The 18,273-nt window shown below is 39.0% G+C and overlaps 1 protein-coding gene across 1 annotated transcript in view; it reads right to left on the reverse strand.

Moving 5' to 3' along the window:
- Window positions 1-216: 216 nt before the first annotated feature.
- rnf31 (ring finger protein 31) overlaps window positions 217-18,273 on the reverse strand; it is a 56,915-nt gene continuing 38,858 nt past the window's right edge. The window contains exons 18-23 of the mRNA XM_084546204.1: window positions 12,842-12,954; window positions 12,562-12,672; window positions 11,710-11,758; window positions 10,363-10,459; window positions 8,731-8,896; window positions 217-1,501 (exon numbers count right to left, since the gene is read on the reverse strand). Coding sequence (XP_084402330.1) covers window positions 1,451-1,501; window positions 8,731-8,896; window positions 10,363-10,459; window positions 11,710-11,758; window positions 12,562-12,672; window positions 12,842-12,954 — 587 coding nt within the window. The 3' untranslated portion in view covers window positions 217-1,450. The remainder of the gene's footprint in view (window positions 1,502-8,730; window positions 8,897-10,362; window positions 10,460-11,709; window positions 11,759-12,561; window positions 12,673-12,841; window positions 12,955-18,273) is intronic.

An 18,273-nucleotide genomic window follows, 5' to 3' on the forward strand; every position in this document is an offset into this window, starting at 1 on the left:
GAGACTGGCAACCTATCCAGGGTGTACCCCGCCTCTCGCCCAATGACAGCTGGGATAGGCTCCAGCAGACCCCATGACCCTTAACAGGAATAAGCGGTTACAGAAGATGAATGAATGAATGAATAATAATAATAATAATAATAATAATCACATCATGACCTCAAGATGTGTAAAAGAAAAACAACAACAACAACAACAACAACAAAACCAGTCTACTTATACTCACTATTAACATTTATTTGGACGAAGTAGATTACAGACATCAACATAAACCCTGAAAGACATTAAAAGTAGTTTACATCATCACTATGTTCACATTCACATTTATCAAGTTGGGGATACTATTGCCTATCAATCACACTTTTACAGCACTTAATTAAATTAGTTCAATTGAACAACACAACTTGTAAGGTGGTGACGTCATCTGACCCCAACACAACAACAGAGTGAAAATGGTGGGTAAGCCAGACATTGTTGGGCTTAACTTGGGTTTACCAAGCTGCTGCACTCTACAGTGCTCCAGAGCAAGGGTCAGTTCAGATAGAAATCAAACCCTACCAATAGTCTGACCACTGACCAGTAAATCACTGTGCATGCCTTCAGGATGTTGACTGGGAAAAAACAAAAACAAAGCAAAATAACATAAAAGCATCAGAGACATTTCACCAGAATCATTTACTTTTCACACATCTCACAGCATATTTTATACAGGGAATATTTCACAGAGCCATCTGTGCATTCTGGGATTAAGACACACAACTAAATAATAGTTACTGAAGATCAACTCCATCATTTACTCAGCTATTTAGCTATTACTTCAGAACATTGGTTGGTCAGGATAAAGTCAGCCTTTTTTTTAAGCAAATTGTAAATGTAACTGTATAGACAAATTGGCCTCATCAAGAATTATATATATATTTTTCAACAACCTAAATTTTCATTTTCTCTTGATCATTCATGTTTCTCTTGATTCGAAGCAGAAAAATCCATTGTGAGTGTACCGACTGTTTTACTGTTCAGTGCAATCCAATATTTTGCTTTTCCATGTATGGGCTACTGTATACTGGGACAGTGTAACCTGGTGGTGAAGAAGATGGAAGGTGCCTGAAGTTTCTATTACAAAATACTGGCTATTCATTTCTGAAACAAAGTGATTATAACAACAACTTTTATATTCAATAAATTAATATTCCCTTTTCAATTTACCTTTCATGCCATTAAGTGGTTCATCAGAACTGTTGTTACATGCAAGTGTGCAGATGTCTCATTTCCTCAGTAATTTATTGATCAAATAAAACTAAAAGCACCCAGGTAAAATCTTTCCTGCGTTTACACCATCACAGGAACAAGAGCTAAATCTATTTAAATTTAATTACTGTTGTTTTATCTACATTTTTAAGTTTGAGGTTGAAAGCTCAAAATAACATACTGCAGGAAACATTAAGTGGCATTATTTCTTGCGAGGCACCTTGTTCCCAAGTGGTACTTCATCCATCAGTTTCTGCAAAGAGAATACAAGAGGGTGGCAGTGTATCCAACTGAAATATAATACACTGAATCAACTGTACAGAATACGCACTGTGTTTAGTAGGAGAAGCATGAGTCAGAAATATAAAGAAGACAGGGGTCCTAAAATAATCTGGAAGTTAGTAACGTAACTAAATTAACTAAATACAACAATAATTTACAGGATTAATTTAGGCAATATTATTAGGAAACACGGGATAAACTTGAATTGCTATGCAGATGACACCCAGCTATATTTATCCATGAAACCAGATGAAACTAATCAGTTGGTTAAACTCCAAGCATGCCTTGAAGACATAAAGGCTTGGATGACCTGTGATTTTCTACTCTTAAACTCATTGACTTCATTCAACAGAAGTCATTGTATTTGGCCCTAAACATCTCAGAGATTCATTATTTAATCACCTGGTTTCTTTGGATGGCATTACCTTGGCCTCCAGTGCTACTGTGAAAAACCTTGGTGTTATATTTTGCACATAAAGCAAGTAACCAGGACTGCCTTCTTTCACCTGCGTAATATGGTCACATTTAGGAACATCCTGTCTCAGTAATGCTGAAAAACTAGTTCATGCATTTGTGTCTTCCAGGCTGGATTACTGTAATTCATTACTGTCTGGCTGTCCAAATAGCTCTTTAAAAAGCCTCCAATTGATTCAAAATGCCACAGCAAGAGCATTGACAGGAATTAGCAAGAGAGATCAAGCGCTGTCTCTTTAAGAAAGACGGTGGTCTTGAGTTGTTGAAGTTGTGCGTGGCTGTGGATGTGTGCCGTTGAACTGAGGGCATGTTGCGAATATAAAGTAAAAATAAATAAAGATGAACGTTTGTCTTGCTGTTTGCTGAGTGGCAATGTTTTAGACTAACATCTAAAAAAAAAAATTTCAATGGCACGCGATCGACAGGTAGATCGCGATCGACATGAGCACCCCTGCCTTACATTTTAAGCCAGGTGTACAAGAAAGCTAAAATCACCACTTGTCAACCACTTATAAACTACAATTGGCTTTATGCACAGCTGCACTACTTCCTGAACTTCAGCCAGCTCCTTTGTTTCCTGTCTGCCATTATTGGACAAACTGATTAATCCAGGTGTGCCTGACCTCAGTAGTCACGACAACAATAATCAGACACACCCTGCTCCTCTTCAGAAAAGTAAATTCGCTGTCCCATTGATCTCGGTATTTACAATGAAGGTTTTGTTTTTTTGGCAGGAGGAGTGCCTTCTCTGTCGTGGCGTCCATCATCCATCTCTGTTTTTTTCTTTTTTTTCTCGCGCTGTCACTCATCATCTGACATCACACACTAACCTCACGACAACTGCCCCCTACAGTAGCTGTAGTAGGCTACTGCAGGCGGCAGTTATTGCGAGGCTGGTGACAGAGCTCAGACTGGGAATGTCTTTAGTTTTTTTGTTTTTTTTACTCCACCCGGGCCCGGGGTATTATTATATTTTAATAACGCAGGTTAAAATACGGGAGATTTAAGGGAAAATACTAATACGGGAGGACGGCGGGAAAGAAGGGTAAAATACGGGACTTTCCCGGCCAAAACGGGACTGTCACAGGGATGCCCCGTGACCTCTAATTCAGACAGGAACAATTAACTCAGTGCTTGTCCACCTCTAGTCACCTTTACAAACCATCTAGCCGGCAGGTGTTTGAGGTTGGTAATTAGCACAAATTGAAACGGATTAGTTGTGTAGTTGTGTTTAGTGCTTTTGTGCCACAGTCTCATAGATGAATTAGAGAACAAAAGTCAGAGCATGGTGTTTTAAATATCTTTATTTGATTAATTCTTTTGGCATTTCTCACCTCTCCTCTCGACTGTACTTGGCCATCCTCCCCATAGACATATATCCTCCCCTTTGGACTCAGGAACTGCCAAACCAGGCCACGCACATTAGAATGCCATTTATGGTCCAGCTCCCGGCTGAATGCGCCAAGTGTAGTATGGATAAGGGGGAGTTTTGGGAGATGTTGGTTTAAGTATGGAATTTGAGCAGTTGACTGTCATATTTACTCTTTTGAATTATGTAACAATGTATTTTTCACTGTTAACTTATAGAAACATTTTCAGGAGTATGAATTAATCACTGCCAAATGTTAATTGATTTATTAATTGTATTTCCCTTGTGTAGGAGGAGCCACGGTCTATATAAGCAGGAGATGGCGTTTCTCTTGGGGGAATTTTAGATATGACTGGCCAGCAGGCCACAGTGATCGCCATTGCCAGGGGCCCAGATTTGAAGGGGGCATAGCCTAGTGCAGATTTCTAGTTTGACCTTTAGATTTGTTTGTTTGTTTGTATCTTAGTTAAGTGGATTTCAGTTATTTTCTTTTGATTTCTTTTTCTTTAGTCTAGTTTTTCTTCAGTTTGGCCAAGCTGACCTGCACTGTATTGGACCATGCTCACTTCTGGGAAAAAGGGAAAAAAAAAAAAAAAATGGACTGTTGAACGGTATAGAGTTCTCCTCCTTTTTGCCTTCACCGCTCGACCAACCTTACAGGGATACTTGACAGGTATGAGTTCAACTGTATAGCATGTTAACTGCTGTGTGTCCCTCTCTCCCTTCCATAAAAGGGAGTTTTTCCTTGCCACCATTGTATTCATGCTTGTTCTTGGGGTTTCAGGCCGGGTTTCAGAGTGGATTTTGTAAACCGTCTGGAGACTATTTGTATCGTTATTGGCGTTATATTAATAAAATTGAATTGAACTGAATATGCATGGGAATGCCTTGTGATTCCTTATGGGGAACTAGAATGTGCTGCTAGAGAGATGTCTCGAACACATTATAGGCAACATTAAAGTCTGTAGCCTACATGAGGCACAAAAATCCATACAATAGCTAATGACATGTTTATACCTTGATGGAATGTGGTCAGAAGGGTTAAAAACCAACAAACCCTACAACTTATACGACCACAGGTCGTTTGCATATGCTCTCGAATACGACCCATGGGAGCGTTTCTTGCAATAGCGCTCCTACCGGTAACAGGAGAGTATTGCGGATTGCGGAGATTAATCCGCGGTATGTCATCGTTGGATGAATTAAGGTAAGTACAGCAAATGTGTTTAATTGACATTTGAGAACAATATAACATGTTGTCAGCTCGTTTTAATGTTGTTTCGCTGTCTAGTATACTATCTAGAATGACTACGGGGGATAAAATTAACGTTATAAGAGCTAACGTTACATTAAAACAACGCTTGCCAAATGTTATTTTTTTGAAAAGTAAGCTAGCTAGCCAGCTAGCATTATAACAGCTATGTAAATATGACTTCCAGAAGACGTCAGGACATGCACAGGTGAAAGCCTGGAATGGAAAAGGACAGACAGATAAGACAGGTGTCCATTGGTGTCTGTAAGCCGATTTTCAAATGCTATTATCATACTTTATATACTTAATTTACCAATCACAGTATCTATTGTTCTGAAGAGAAAGCGTGTATTGAAGTAGTTAAGTAATATATTAATTTATAACTGCCCTATGACTGAAATCAGGCATGGTCCCTGAGGCCCTCTTGACAGATCAGAGTGATCATTTAAAAGTGTGTCATCAGTAATTTTATTTTCACTATATGAATATCTGTCCAACTGTTTCAGTGAGAACAGTCTCATTCCAGCCTTCTCTTAACCCATAGCCTGCATCATTGTTTGATTGGCCATGATTTCTACAAAGGAACATAACATGCATATAATAGTAAGATATTGACTGGAAAATAAGGGGTAAACATGAAGTTAAACAGACAGGTAGCTCCTTGATTAGACAGTTTTGCTGATGCCATTCAGCATCAAAAGGGCTTAAAGTCAAATCTAATTGTATTTATATAGCCCGAAATCAAATCAATTCAATTTGATTTAATTGGAACAACTACTATGATTTGTGATGGGAAACCAAATTCTGACATAAGTTTCTGCAGTGCATTATATTTCTGATGTTAGAAGCATTATGAGTAATGTTATATTGCAAATTAAAAACATGACATGTTTGTATCTTGTAGGTGCCTGACTACATAGTATGTACGTTGTGTACTACATGCATACTGTGTTACATAATGCACTTTTTTTGTCTAACTTGGCTACACTAATTTATCGCATCATCTTCAAATATAGGCTGTTGCATACATATACAGAATGTGGATCATTTTACCAGGTATTACAAAATGTCTGCATAACTGAGGAATCAATGTGTCATTGGAAATTGAACATTTTCCAATAATTTTCAAACAATTTAACAGTAATACTTAATGCTGTCTGTCTGTCTGTCTTGCAGTGGGACAAAGTGGAAAAACTCCTGGGAGCCAAAAGACAACAGTCAAAGCTAACTTCCTGAAATAGCCAATACATTTTTTTTAGACTGTTACTGTGTCATATTGATTTTGTTATTGTTGCTGTGTTGCATTGTTTATTGTTGCTGTGTTGCATTGTTTATTGTTGCTGTGTTGTATGGCAGTTATAGAGACTGACAGGGGATTATGCCATATTGTGAAAATCAAAAATGTTCAAATATAGATATACTTTTTTAATAATTATTTTTTATTGTTTGATTCAGACTGGTATTTAATTGATGACAAGAGTTAAAATCAGTTATTATATATTCTTTGATATAACTGCTTTATGATCTGTTTTGCTTGATCTTTGAGGAGACAGGCTACATGAATGATAAATGTTAATGTCTGGTAATGTTTTAAAATAAAATACCTGCCACCTGTCTCTGTCTGTTCATTTCCATTCAATTCAGTTTCACTATTGTTTACAGTTTATAAATTAGCAGCCTGAATAGGTTTGTTTTCACTAAAAAATGGTGAGGGGTTAACAGACAACTTCATCCAATCACACCCATTACAGTAGCTTAGCCAGCATAAAAGACAAGCCCATGTCATGGAGAAGTACATTCTTACCCAGCAGCTGAATTTTTGTGCTTACATTGCTTGTTAATTACTCATAATTGATTAACATTTATTGTTAAAGGCATAAGCCGTGAATCTGTAGTTACGCTATAGGTGAGGATAGAAGTTACAATATTCTGAAATCAAGGAATGCCCCCTGTCGCATATCCTCATTAGTGTTTTGTTGAGATGCTGTTTTTTCATCGAAACACACAGATGTCAGAAATTACCTATTGGACATCATAACAACGGTATGTGTGACTGATTTACTCAAAGTCCCTTGACAAATAGTGTCTGTGAAGGTTCTCAGTCATCCAGGTCATGGTATATCCAAAAAAGGCAACTGGACTTGTAGATTTTAGAGAAGACGTTTCACCACTCATCCGAGTAGCTTCTTCAGTTCTAGGGGACTGGTGGGAAGTCTGAGGAGGTGGACTGAGATTTAATCTGACATCTGTTTACGCTACAGTTTTAACTTCTGTCCCCAAGAAGTTTCAATTTCATTCACACCTTGACACTGGAGCCTCTGACGGACAAGAGTCATTAGAGAACCATTCATAGGGAATAGGACAGGGACAAAACAGTCCCCTCCTCAACAACAGGTAAGTACCCAGTCGTTAATGGAAATTAGCTGCACCGGTTTCTGGTTATTAGCATAACAAGCAAGTTTTTTCAGGAGGAGTTCCTATTTAAACCTCAGACTTCCCACCAGTCCCCTAGAACTGAAGAAGCTACTCGGATGAGTGGTGAAACGTCTTCTCTAAAATCTACAAGTCCAGTTGCCTTTTTTGAACTTTTTTGGATATACCTTGACAAATAGCTGTTGTGATGTAGTTTTCACACGGGTTCAAGATGTCTGGTGGAATTAATTGGCAAAAACAAATGAGCAGATAAAATATAAATTACTAATTCAGTTGTAAATCTGTCAGATATGATTACCTTACATGATTTTTCTCATTGTTATTTAAAAAAAAAAAAAAAAAAGTCCTTATTTCATGGGCAGAGCCCGCAAAAGGCTCTCTGAATCTAAGCCTGGGCACAGCTGTGTCCATGAAATGTGAAAATCCATACTTTGTTGTAGGACTATAATAAAGATATTGTTGGAAAGGTCTCAACCTGGGGAATAGCATATGTCAGTTAGGGGATTGTAAATGAACTATTGACCTTTGAATCCTGACTTACTTCTGAGAAGTTCTGAAGGGCTGTAATTCTGCATCAAAAGGTATTTTTTCATTTTATTATTTATAACCTCCTATTCTGGGAAATCACTAATCGTTGTAGAAACTACAAATCCCTTGAGCTGCGACATGTAGCTTGATACAAAGTCATGTGATAGTTGTAGTTTTATATAGGTTTGTAAAAAGATATATATACTGATTACATCGAATACCTAGTATTGCCAAACTAGCGATGGCATTGCTTTAAGTTGATATATGTTAAGAAAAAGTAAAGATAGTTTATTTGAGATGTGTTTAGAACCGCCCAATATATTTTATTTACGCCAAAAAGCAATACAGTTTGGTTCTCCCGCTTTATAGAACAGTAGATAGGGTTGGGATTGGTTTATCTGTTGAACACATGAAATATTTACTACAGCCGAACTTGTAATGGCAGTGATTATAGTTGCTTTAAGTTGAGAAATGACACACAACATTGCATTTGAGTCATTTATTTGAAAATATTATGCAACTTTGCTGTATCTTGGTTGAGTGGCAGAAACCGAACGCAGCCAATCCACGGCGGACAGCTATAGACAGGAATCGAATGAGTCCAAATACGTCACTAGGCTTTCTGCCGAAATCATAAGCCTTCTTTTAATAATACAGTTCAAAATGCACGTGTGTACCCGCTGCTCCCGGTCGGCTGGTTCCACAGGTGGCGCTGCTCCCGGTCGGCTGGTTCCACAGCAAACTTCCAAACAGGCGCTATTTGAATAAACTGATCACATATTCGGGATCTACACGGTTACTGTCTCGCGTGAAAAAATTATTAAAACTTAATTAAGTGACGTATTAACAGCTCTAGAGCGGGAATCAAAACAGCTTTTAGCCTGTTTATTATGATGCCGCTAGAGGTCACCCTCACACGTAACACTGAGTCGTAATTTGGGTGCATGCCAAACGACAACTGTGACCCGAGTGTCGATATTTACTCAACCGCTAGAGGTCGCTTAACTTTGAAACGTAACATACGATCGTAATAGGCCGCTTGTACAAACGACCTATGTGGTCGTTTTTTCGAGGAGGACAGTCTCCGTCATGTTGTCAAGGCATCTTTATCAGTGAAACACATACAGTATGCTTGCACACTTACCTCAAGTAGTCTGTTGTAGAAGGTTAAGATGTCCTCCTCATCCCTCGGAGTGTCATCCACTTTGTATCTCTTGCAGGCCAAAAGCAGCTCATTGCTATTGTAGAGGGGGGCAGGGTCAATGGAGTGGCTGTTGATCAAGCTGACCAAGTACTCCCGGTAATGCTTTCTGTAAACCAGCACACCACCGCATTAGAATGATCACACAACAGAGCGTAGTGGCCTGCTTAGAAATAGCTTAGCTTGCACAGTGATATGTATAATGTGTAGGAATGACCTAACAAAATAATAATAATAATAATGCATTTTATTTATAGGCGCCTTTCTTGGCACTCAAGGACACCGTACATACATTCATAAAAGAAACAGCAATTCATAAAAAGAAACAGTAATTCATAAAAGAAACAGCAATTCATAAAAAGAAACAGCAATTCATAAAAGAAACAGCAGAGAATAAAATATAAGGAAAAAAAAAAAAAAAGCATGTAAACAAGGAAATCCTGAAAGCTGAAGCATTACTGCCAGAAATAGGAATGTTTATCCCTGGACTAATACTTAGTTTAAACGGTCTTTTATTACAGCACACATCTGTTTGGATGAGAATCTATCAGTTGGAACATTTTGATTTGGAAATAATTTATGACATGTCTTGTGAGGGCATCTTTTGTGCACAGCCCTCTATGGCTTCCCTTACAGATTTTCTGCTGACCTCAGGTATGAATTATGACAGAACCATCACAAAACATTTATTTTTATTTTTATTTATTTTTTATTGCTGAACCCATTCTTACATAAAAAGTAAAGTTAAAGTTAAATCTGGGTTTCAATAGACTATGAAACATTTTCCCAACTGAGGCCCCGTTTACACGAAGGGAAGACGCAGATATTTCCCTGTGGTTTGGCCTCTCATTTACACGAAAACCCCGTTTTTATCACAGAAAACGATTATTTCTAAAAACTCCGGCCAAAGTGGAGATTTCTGATAACGCCGGTTATGTGTTGCCGTGTCAACTGGGAGAAACGGGGTTTTAGGTTCTCAAACGTCACATTATGCGCCAGAAAATGCTTAACGTCATGTGACTTCGCGCCATGTTTGCTGTTTTGAAAGGAACAGGAAGTCGCTCGTGTTATTCGTTGGTGTCGATTCTGAGGATTTTGATTGGCTTGCATGGCTTTATTCTTTTCCCTATACTGCTGCCCATAGGTTTGGCATAGTTATTATGGCGCTCAATGGCGTATTTATGCAGGTTGATGTAAATGACAAGTTTTTTGAAAACGATGTTGTGTGCACAATGTTATTATTGAAAACGGAGGGGAGGAAATATTCGTTTCTCTAAATACCCGGCTATGTGTAAATGTGGCCTGACTCTAGGTGACTGAATGCATATTTTTGCAAACATAAGCTGAATGAGATCAGATCTTAACGCAAGGTCTGAACAGACCCTTTGGGTGGTGCATGGGCTTAATTGTCTTAACCAGTCACACCTGCCCAGAGGTGTGGATAAAGGCAATGGCTGGAAAGGCCTGGGAAGAGACAACTCTCTGCTGCAGAAGATTTTGAGTCTAATAATAATAATAATAATAATAATGTTTTTTCATAGTTGTTGTGGTGGTAGATTAGAGCAATAGTCATACTCGCAGAGTCCAGCGTGTCCAGGTTGGGTCAGAGCTCCACAAGCCGAATCTGGCTGCTGTCCTCCCTCATCCTTCTGCTCTATCACTCCACACAGACCTCAAAAAAGACAGAGAAGAAAAAAGATAAATGAGAAATAAAGAGCAGAAGCGGAAGATTACATTTATGTGATAAAGAATAAAGATTAAGGAGAATGGTAGCTGAGAGCTTTTTCTGTGGTTAAATTAGTTTTGTGTTCTGGCTTAATGTCTAACAATATCTTATATGACAGGACTTACAATAAGTCTACAGACTTACAGCTGATCAGTGCAGCTGTAATTAGGCCCTGTTAGCTAAATGTTAAGGTTTACACCTTTACTTTTCATTCATTTCATTTTTATTATTTTGCACAATATAAAATAATAAAAGGCAAAGCCAACAATATAGAATTAAATGCAGAGCGGCAGAAAACCAAAATGGGCTTACGTGACACCTTCACCTCAATAAACAAAAATGTCTCAAACCACTACATAAGTCACACGGCAGATTAAATAGTAACAAAAATAAAAGCAAAGTGCACATCTTTGCAGTCCATACACCTGAACTGACTCCTTAAAAAAAGTAATAAAACATATCATTGTGAATGAAATATCCACAAAGAACAGCAGTTGCTACAGCTACAACAACATCAATAACATCATCATCATCAACAACAATAACAATAATAATAATAGTAGTTTTTTATTACACATATTCTGTAACTTTGTAACAAAAACCAGGCCAAAAATAAGTCACCCCAACCAACAGTAAGAAACTTATGATTTAGAGTTATCGTTCTAGTTACAAAATTGAATGCTTTAACATCAGTACTGAAGTTAGTTAATCTAATTCTGTAAAATTGCCTTTTATGTTCACTAAGAGTGGACTCCCACAGAATCCTGCAGGTTATTCTTTTCAGCTTAATTTTAAATAAGCCTGTAATTTAATTGGCACTTTGCTTTTTTACTGTTTTTTTTTTTTTTTTCCATTCTATCTTTGTCAAACAGGCATAGCAAACAGGAGTTACATTTTGTGTGATAGGTCTATCATTATTTTGCAAGCAGTATTTTTTGTGCAGTAGTGACCATTTTTCTCGGTCAAGGAAAATTCATATTGTAAACTTCCTCCATTAGGTGGTAATATGTGTACTTCATAAACAGGTTACTGACTGTACCTGACTGTATGATGTACTACAAACAAGGTAACTTCCAGTGTGCACTGCGGACAACATTGTTGTGCTTATGTCACTTTAAAGGTTCCAAAGTAGAATATAAGTACAAGTCTGCAAAGTGAAGGAAAGAAATACTTAGGTGCAAGGAGGTCTGCCCCACCTGTCTGCATTTCAACAGGAGGTTCAGTGTTGAAGGCCACTCCATTATTCTGAAGAGTGACAGAGAAAAAAAAAGCGGATCGTTACTCACTTTGATGGCCCTGAGATGCAAAGCAACACACATTACAAAATATTGTCAGCAAACAGAGAGCACAACAACAGAACATCCATGCACACAATGGAGCAGTGGTTCTCAGTTGTCATGCCTCATTTATTTACTGATGCCGCACTCACAAAATGACCGGCCTGTTGCCGATACCCTCTGTCAGCTCCATACACTGGTGTTCCTGCACTACTTCTACTGGGTTAAACAGGCAGTCTGTTGATTAGTTTGAGCACTGCTGTCACCTAGTGACTAGAGTGACTTGTTTATCGTTCAAGCATGAATAAAGACACTAATACTGAAAGTCCCCCCTGCTTCTCCCCCTGACTGTCACCTCACCCACTATTTGAGAAGTACTGCTAGGGAGAGACTTTGAAGGAAGTGCTTTTGCACAATATTATGTCACAGTGAAGTTTTATAAAATACCAACACTTGATTGTCAAGACAATTTACTCAAAAATTTGTCATGAGCATAACTTGTTGGCTACTCATAACCATTTGTGCCAAAAGCAAAAGCGTATTTTAAGAGGTCACAGTGACATTTGACCTTTGACAACTAAAATGGAATCAGTGCATCCTTAAGTAAGAGTGAACGTTTCAACCAAATTTGATTAATTTTCCTGAAGTCTATTTGTCCCCAGTCATTATTCCTTATGTACCAAAATACATGCTGATGATACAGTAATAAAACTTTTACTATGTACTCTACCACATGCCCAAGGCATTTGACATGAGAGTATGTGTGTGTACCTGTAGTAAAGCCTGCAGTTTGGAAGGTTCCCAGTCCCTCAAATAAAAAAGACAGTCTCTGGGATGATGGGCATGTAGTCCAGACACACTGCATTCACTCACTGCACAAGTCTGATGGGAAGTTAGAAGAAGAGAAGACACATGTCAGGTTTATCAAATGTTAATCACCTGTGTAGTAAAATATTATCCTAGATAGTAAGACATAAAAAACGATACGACACTTTTGCCATTTCTATTTAGATAATGACATAATGAACAATACTGCGTGCATCAGGCTTACAGTGTGGAAGGGGTTGTTGCAGCCACTGCAGAACTGGTAACGACACTGTGAGCAGCAGAAATGTATGCAGCCTCCTTTAGACAGCGCATACTGAAAGCGACAGTTAGGACAGGCTAGAGAAGAGACGGAGTTGAGGGTAGGATAAGAATGGAATGGTGGAATAGAGACAGGATGGTGGAAGTGTCAGTACAGTAGGAACCATTTTTTATTTTAATATACAGTACATACGCTGCCTGGCCAAAAAAAAGTCGCCACCTGGATTTAACTAATAATAAAAATAATACCTTTATTTATATAGCCTTTAAAAACAGTGTTTACAAAGTGCTTTGACAGTCAACCATGAACAAAATACTAAACTAAGCAAATAGATACGAGCCTCTGGATAATTACTGCATGGGTGATTATCTTTCAGCTGGCAACAAGTTATTTAACCCCAACTGATGCAATGAGTAGCCTTTGATTTCTTAAACAACCATGTCGAAAGACACATCCCGTGGTCGTGGAAAAGATATTAGCCTGTTTGAGAAGGGTCAAATCATCACGCAGAGGAAACATCTAAGGAGATTGCAGAAACTACTAAATTTGAGTTAAGAACCATCCATGCATTATTAAAAACTGGAAGGATAGTGGGCATAGTGTCTTGGAGGAAGAAATGTGGTTGGAAAAAAAATCCTGATTGATCGTGACCGGCGATCACTCAAATGTTTGGTGAAATCAAATCGAAGAAAAATAACAGTAAAACTCAGGGCACATGTACAATACAACGGGAACTCAAGGGATTGGGACTGAACAGCTGTGTAGCCTAAAGAAAACCACTTATCAGTGAGGCTAACTGGAAAAAAAGGCTTCAATTTGCTAGGGAGCATAAAGATTGGAATTTGGAGCAAAGGAAGAAGGTCATGTGGTCTGATGAGTCTGATGAGATTTACCCTGTTCCATAGTGGTGTACACATCAGGGCAAGAAGAGAGACAGATGAAGTGAAGCACCCATAGGGCTAATTTATATTAGCTTTCTGAACCACTGAATCAATCTGAAGCAATTGTGTTGAAATGGTTCAGGTGTTTCGAAGCATTTGATACAATTGTGGCGACATCTGCTGGATAATATTATACATAGCAGTCGCATAAAACAAAGGGTCGTGAAACAGAAAGGCACTGTTGTGTTTGTTTAACAATAAAGGATCTACAGTATGTGCATCTTGAAATGCTTGTTTTTTTTCTTTTATAGAAAATAATAATATACTTGTATGAGTTTTAACACTGTATGGTTTAGATATATGCTTTTATAAGACTGATAGAAAAATACAAAAATATATTTACTTAGAGCCGTCTGTGGCTCAGTAGGTAGAGGGGGTTGTCCACGAACCAGAGGGTTAGCGGTTCGATCCCCGGAATGTGCCACATGCCGAAGTGTCCTTGAGCAAGACACTGAACCCCCAGTTGCTCCCAGTGTGTGGCACTGGTGTGTGAATGTGTGAGTGCTTGCGTGAGCCGATGGGTAGATGTGTCTGTGAAGCGCTTTGAGTACCAATAGGTAGAAAAGCTCTATATAAAAGCAAGGCCATTTACCATTTACAAAATAAAAGTGAAATGCTTGTGCAACGAGCACAGTTGTACAAAGAGCACAGTTGTACAAAATGCTTGTGAAACTGGGAAGGGGATTTGTGTTTTTTTATTTTTTTATTAAAAACAAGATAATTTCAGCTGAGTTAGGCTCTAGTCTCTATGTAAAAAGTTTTAGAACAGGATAATTTTTCCAGTTATTCATTACAATTCAAGTCGTGCAAGTCCAATGAATAGCTTGAAATGGTACAAAGGTAAGTACTGAACAGCCAGAGGTTAAAAAAAAAGGTTTGGTTACCCAAAACTGAAAAATAATGTACATTTCAGAATTACACAAAAAGGCCTCTTTCAGGGAACACGAAGTGGGTTAACAATTTAAAGCTGTTCTGCAGTAACGAAAGCTGAATCAGCCTTGAAAGCTGGTGCTACTAATTCCTACAGGTGTTCCAACTTGTCTTGGTTACTTACAACCCCCTCTGTCTGCATAAAAGCAGTGTTGGAACACACTGTGGTACCAAACCCTCATGAGCATCAGGTGAACAGTATTGTACTGCAGAAAATAGTGTGTTGCTACAAAAATGGCGAGAAAAGGCAATTAACAATGGAAGAGAGACAGACCATCATAACACTTAAAATGTAGGTCTTTCCTACAGGGAAACTGTAAAGAAAGTCAAGGTGTCAGTGAGTACAGTTTTCTTCACCATCAAAAGGCACTCAGAAACTGGGGGAAACTCTGACAGGAAGAGATCTGGCAGACCCAAAGCCACAACTGAATCAGAGGACAAGTTTCTGAGAGTTAACAGCTTGCGTGATAGGTGGCTCACAGGACAACAGCTTCAAGCACAGCTTAATAGTGGTCGTAGTAAGCAAGTCTCAATTTCAACTGTGAAGAGAAGACTTTGAGCTGCAGGTTTGACAGGACGAGTTGCAGCAAGAAAGCCATTGCTAAGATGTCAGATTAAGACAAATAGGCTCGCCTGGGCCATGAAACACCGCCATTGGACTACTGAAGACTGGAAGAAGGTATTATGGACTGATGAATCAAAATTTCAAATCTTCAGTTCATCACACAGGATCTCTGTGCGCTGTCGAGTAGGTGAGAGGATGGTTCCACAGTGTGTGACATCAACTGTCAAACATGGAGGAGGAAGTGTGATGGTCTGGGGCTGTTTTGCTGGATCCAGGGTCGGTGACTTGTACAGAGTGAGAGGCACCCTGAACCAAAACAGCTACCACAGCATTCTGCAGCGCCATGCAATACCCTCTGGTATGCACCTAGTTGGTCAGAGGTTCATCCTACAGCAAGATAATGACCCAAAACACAAGTCCAAGCTATGCCAGAACTACCTCAGGAAAAAAGAACAAGATGGTAAGCTTGAAAACATGGAGTGGCCAGCACAGTCTCCAGACTTAAACCCCATGGAGCTGGTTTGGGATGAACTGGACAGAAGAGTGAAAGCCAAGCAACCTACAAGTGCCACACATTTATGGGAACTTCTGCAACAGACTTGGGAAGAACTTTCTGAAGAATATTTGATTTCTATTGTAGAAAGAATGCCACGAGTGTGTTCAGCTGTTATATCTGCCAAAGGTGGCTACTTTGATGATTCAAAAGTTTAGAATACATTTTAGTCTATAAATTGATTCCATGATTTATTTTTCAACTCAAAGTCACTAAACTGAACACATCTACCCATTCGTTCACACAAGCACTCACACATTCACACACCAGTGCCATGCACTGGGAGCAACTGGGGGTCCAGTGTCTTGCTCAAGGACACTTCGGCATGTGGCACATTCTGGGGATCGAACCACTAACCCTCTGGTTCGTGGACAACTCGCTCTACCTACTGAGCCACAGATAAACTTAACCGACTCTTACACTACTAATCAAGAGAGACAAGAACCAATTAATAGTTTGCAGACAACATCGGTCTGACTCTTGTCTGACTTAAAATAACCAAAACATTGCCAAACTGGTGACGAGACCTTTCCTTTTTTTTTTTACCTCCAATTTCCTCTCGCGCTGTCACATTCATATTCACTCCACGCCGTTCTTTTTTGTTGTTGTTGTTGTTGTTGCCATCAACCTGGCTTAGCTGGGCCGTGATAGGTCAAGAGGCTAAAGCCCTTTCTCTGCCTACATCCCCCAGAATGACTTGTAGTTCTGGGGGATGGCTCGGGGTTTTCTTCCCTTTTTTTCTCTAACGGAGTTCAAGTGAAATTATCGAACATTCTATCGAACGTATTTTCTATTGATATCGATCACGTGTCTATCGCGATATATATCGTTATCCTTTTATCACCCAGCCCTAAGCACCCATCATGCCTAGTGCCTACTGTACAAGCCTGTGGGGGCAGTGCTATGATCTGGGGTTGCTGCAGTTGGTCAGGTCTAGGTTCAGCAACATTATGTGCCCAAAGAATGAGGTCAGTTGACTACCTGACTATAGTGAATGACCAGGGCCCGTATTCCTAAAGATTCTAAGAATCCTCTCAGAGAGCTCCTATCTTAGCCTAAACATTCTTAGCTAGGAGTCTTAGCTTAGGAGTGATTCCAGAAAATTCTCAGAGAACTCTTAGCAAGGAATGGACAGAAACTCTTATTTTAGTGAGGAGGTGTGGTTGACCCCGTTGCTAGGTATGAGTCATCATTTCAAGAGGTGTGATTGGTTGATCCTAAAAGCTAGATAAAAATACACTTTTGGTAATAATTGGCCTAGTAACATTTTGCACTTCATCCATTTGGTATTAACGAGGGTAAAATGGCTCAACTTCCATCAATTTCTGTGATTGCTAACCGGCCTAGAAGAAGCAGTGTTGGTTGGTGTTCAAATCTTCCACAAACCAAACAGCCAGGGGTGGAGCAGCAATTTTAAAAGTGGGGGGGTTCTAGGGGTAGCACATGAGCACCGCAACCGCCTTTGGCCACTGTTTCAGTCTCTTTCTAGATTTTCTTCATCAGGATATGCAAATAATATTGCATTGCCTGGACTTCCCTTCCTCATCCTAGAACTCAATGTTAATATTCCTGAACATGGAAGTGTTGAAATATTTTATGTAAACTTAGAACAAACCTCTACAGCCTTGATTTTGATGAGGAAACATTCCTTTCTTTTGTTGTTCTTTTATCTGCTTTTTATTATTTCACATATATTTTGTTGTTCTAATCTGTTTTAACTATTCTTTCATCCTAGCCTTTATCGTACTCTATATTATTATTTTATTCCTCTCATTATTTAAGATTTAATAGTTTTATTGCATTTCATTGTCTTCATTTCTATTCTTTTCTAGTTTCTGAGAGCAATAACAGGGATGAGCTGATGTAGGGGATTTTCTTCATTGAAAAGGTTTTAAGCTCCAACAAATAGCTTTAAGTTACGTAAATGAACACCTACATGGCATTAATGCAAGAATATGTACTACTACAAAATAGAATTAGTGCATTTATGGATTGACAGCTTTCTGTTTCCCTCCTGTCTCCTAATTACATGACAACTTGAGTGGAAAAATAAGTCAATCTTCTGCTGCCTTTCCTTTTTGGCATTCCTAACAAAAAGAATAATGCTTGCAAAACTTTGCATTAACTTTGTTTGCCACCTGGCTTGCTTAATAGTTTCGTTATAAAGAAAATTCGACATTATTAACTAGTTAAATTATCGTTTCATACCGCTGCTCTGTTTGCTGTCTACTGCGGCGAGTGACGGGTCGGCAGCTCCGTGTTAGCGTTTACTTTGCCGGGCGGCCGGGACTAGTGGGTTTGGTCAAATGACTGTGATTGGCTGGATGGCTGTCAATCAATCTAACTGTCTGGGGGACTGAGGTGCGCTCCATTTCAGTACGCTGGTACACAGCCAGGACGGGCAAAC

Source organism: Chelon labrosus (genome assembly GCF_963514085.1).
Source record: "Chelon labrosus genome assembly, chromosome: 6".
NCBI classification, from domain to species: domain Eukaryota; kingdom Metazoa; phylum Chordata; class Actinopteri; order Mugiliformes; family Mugilidae; genus Chelon; species Chelon labrosus.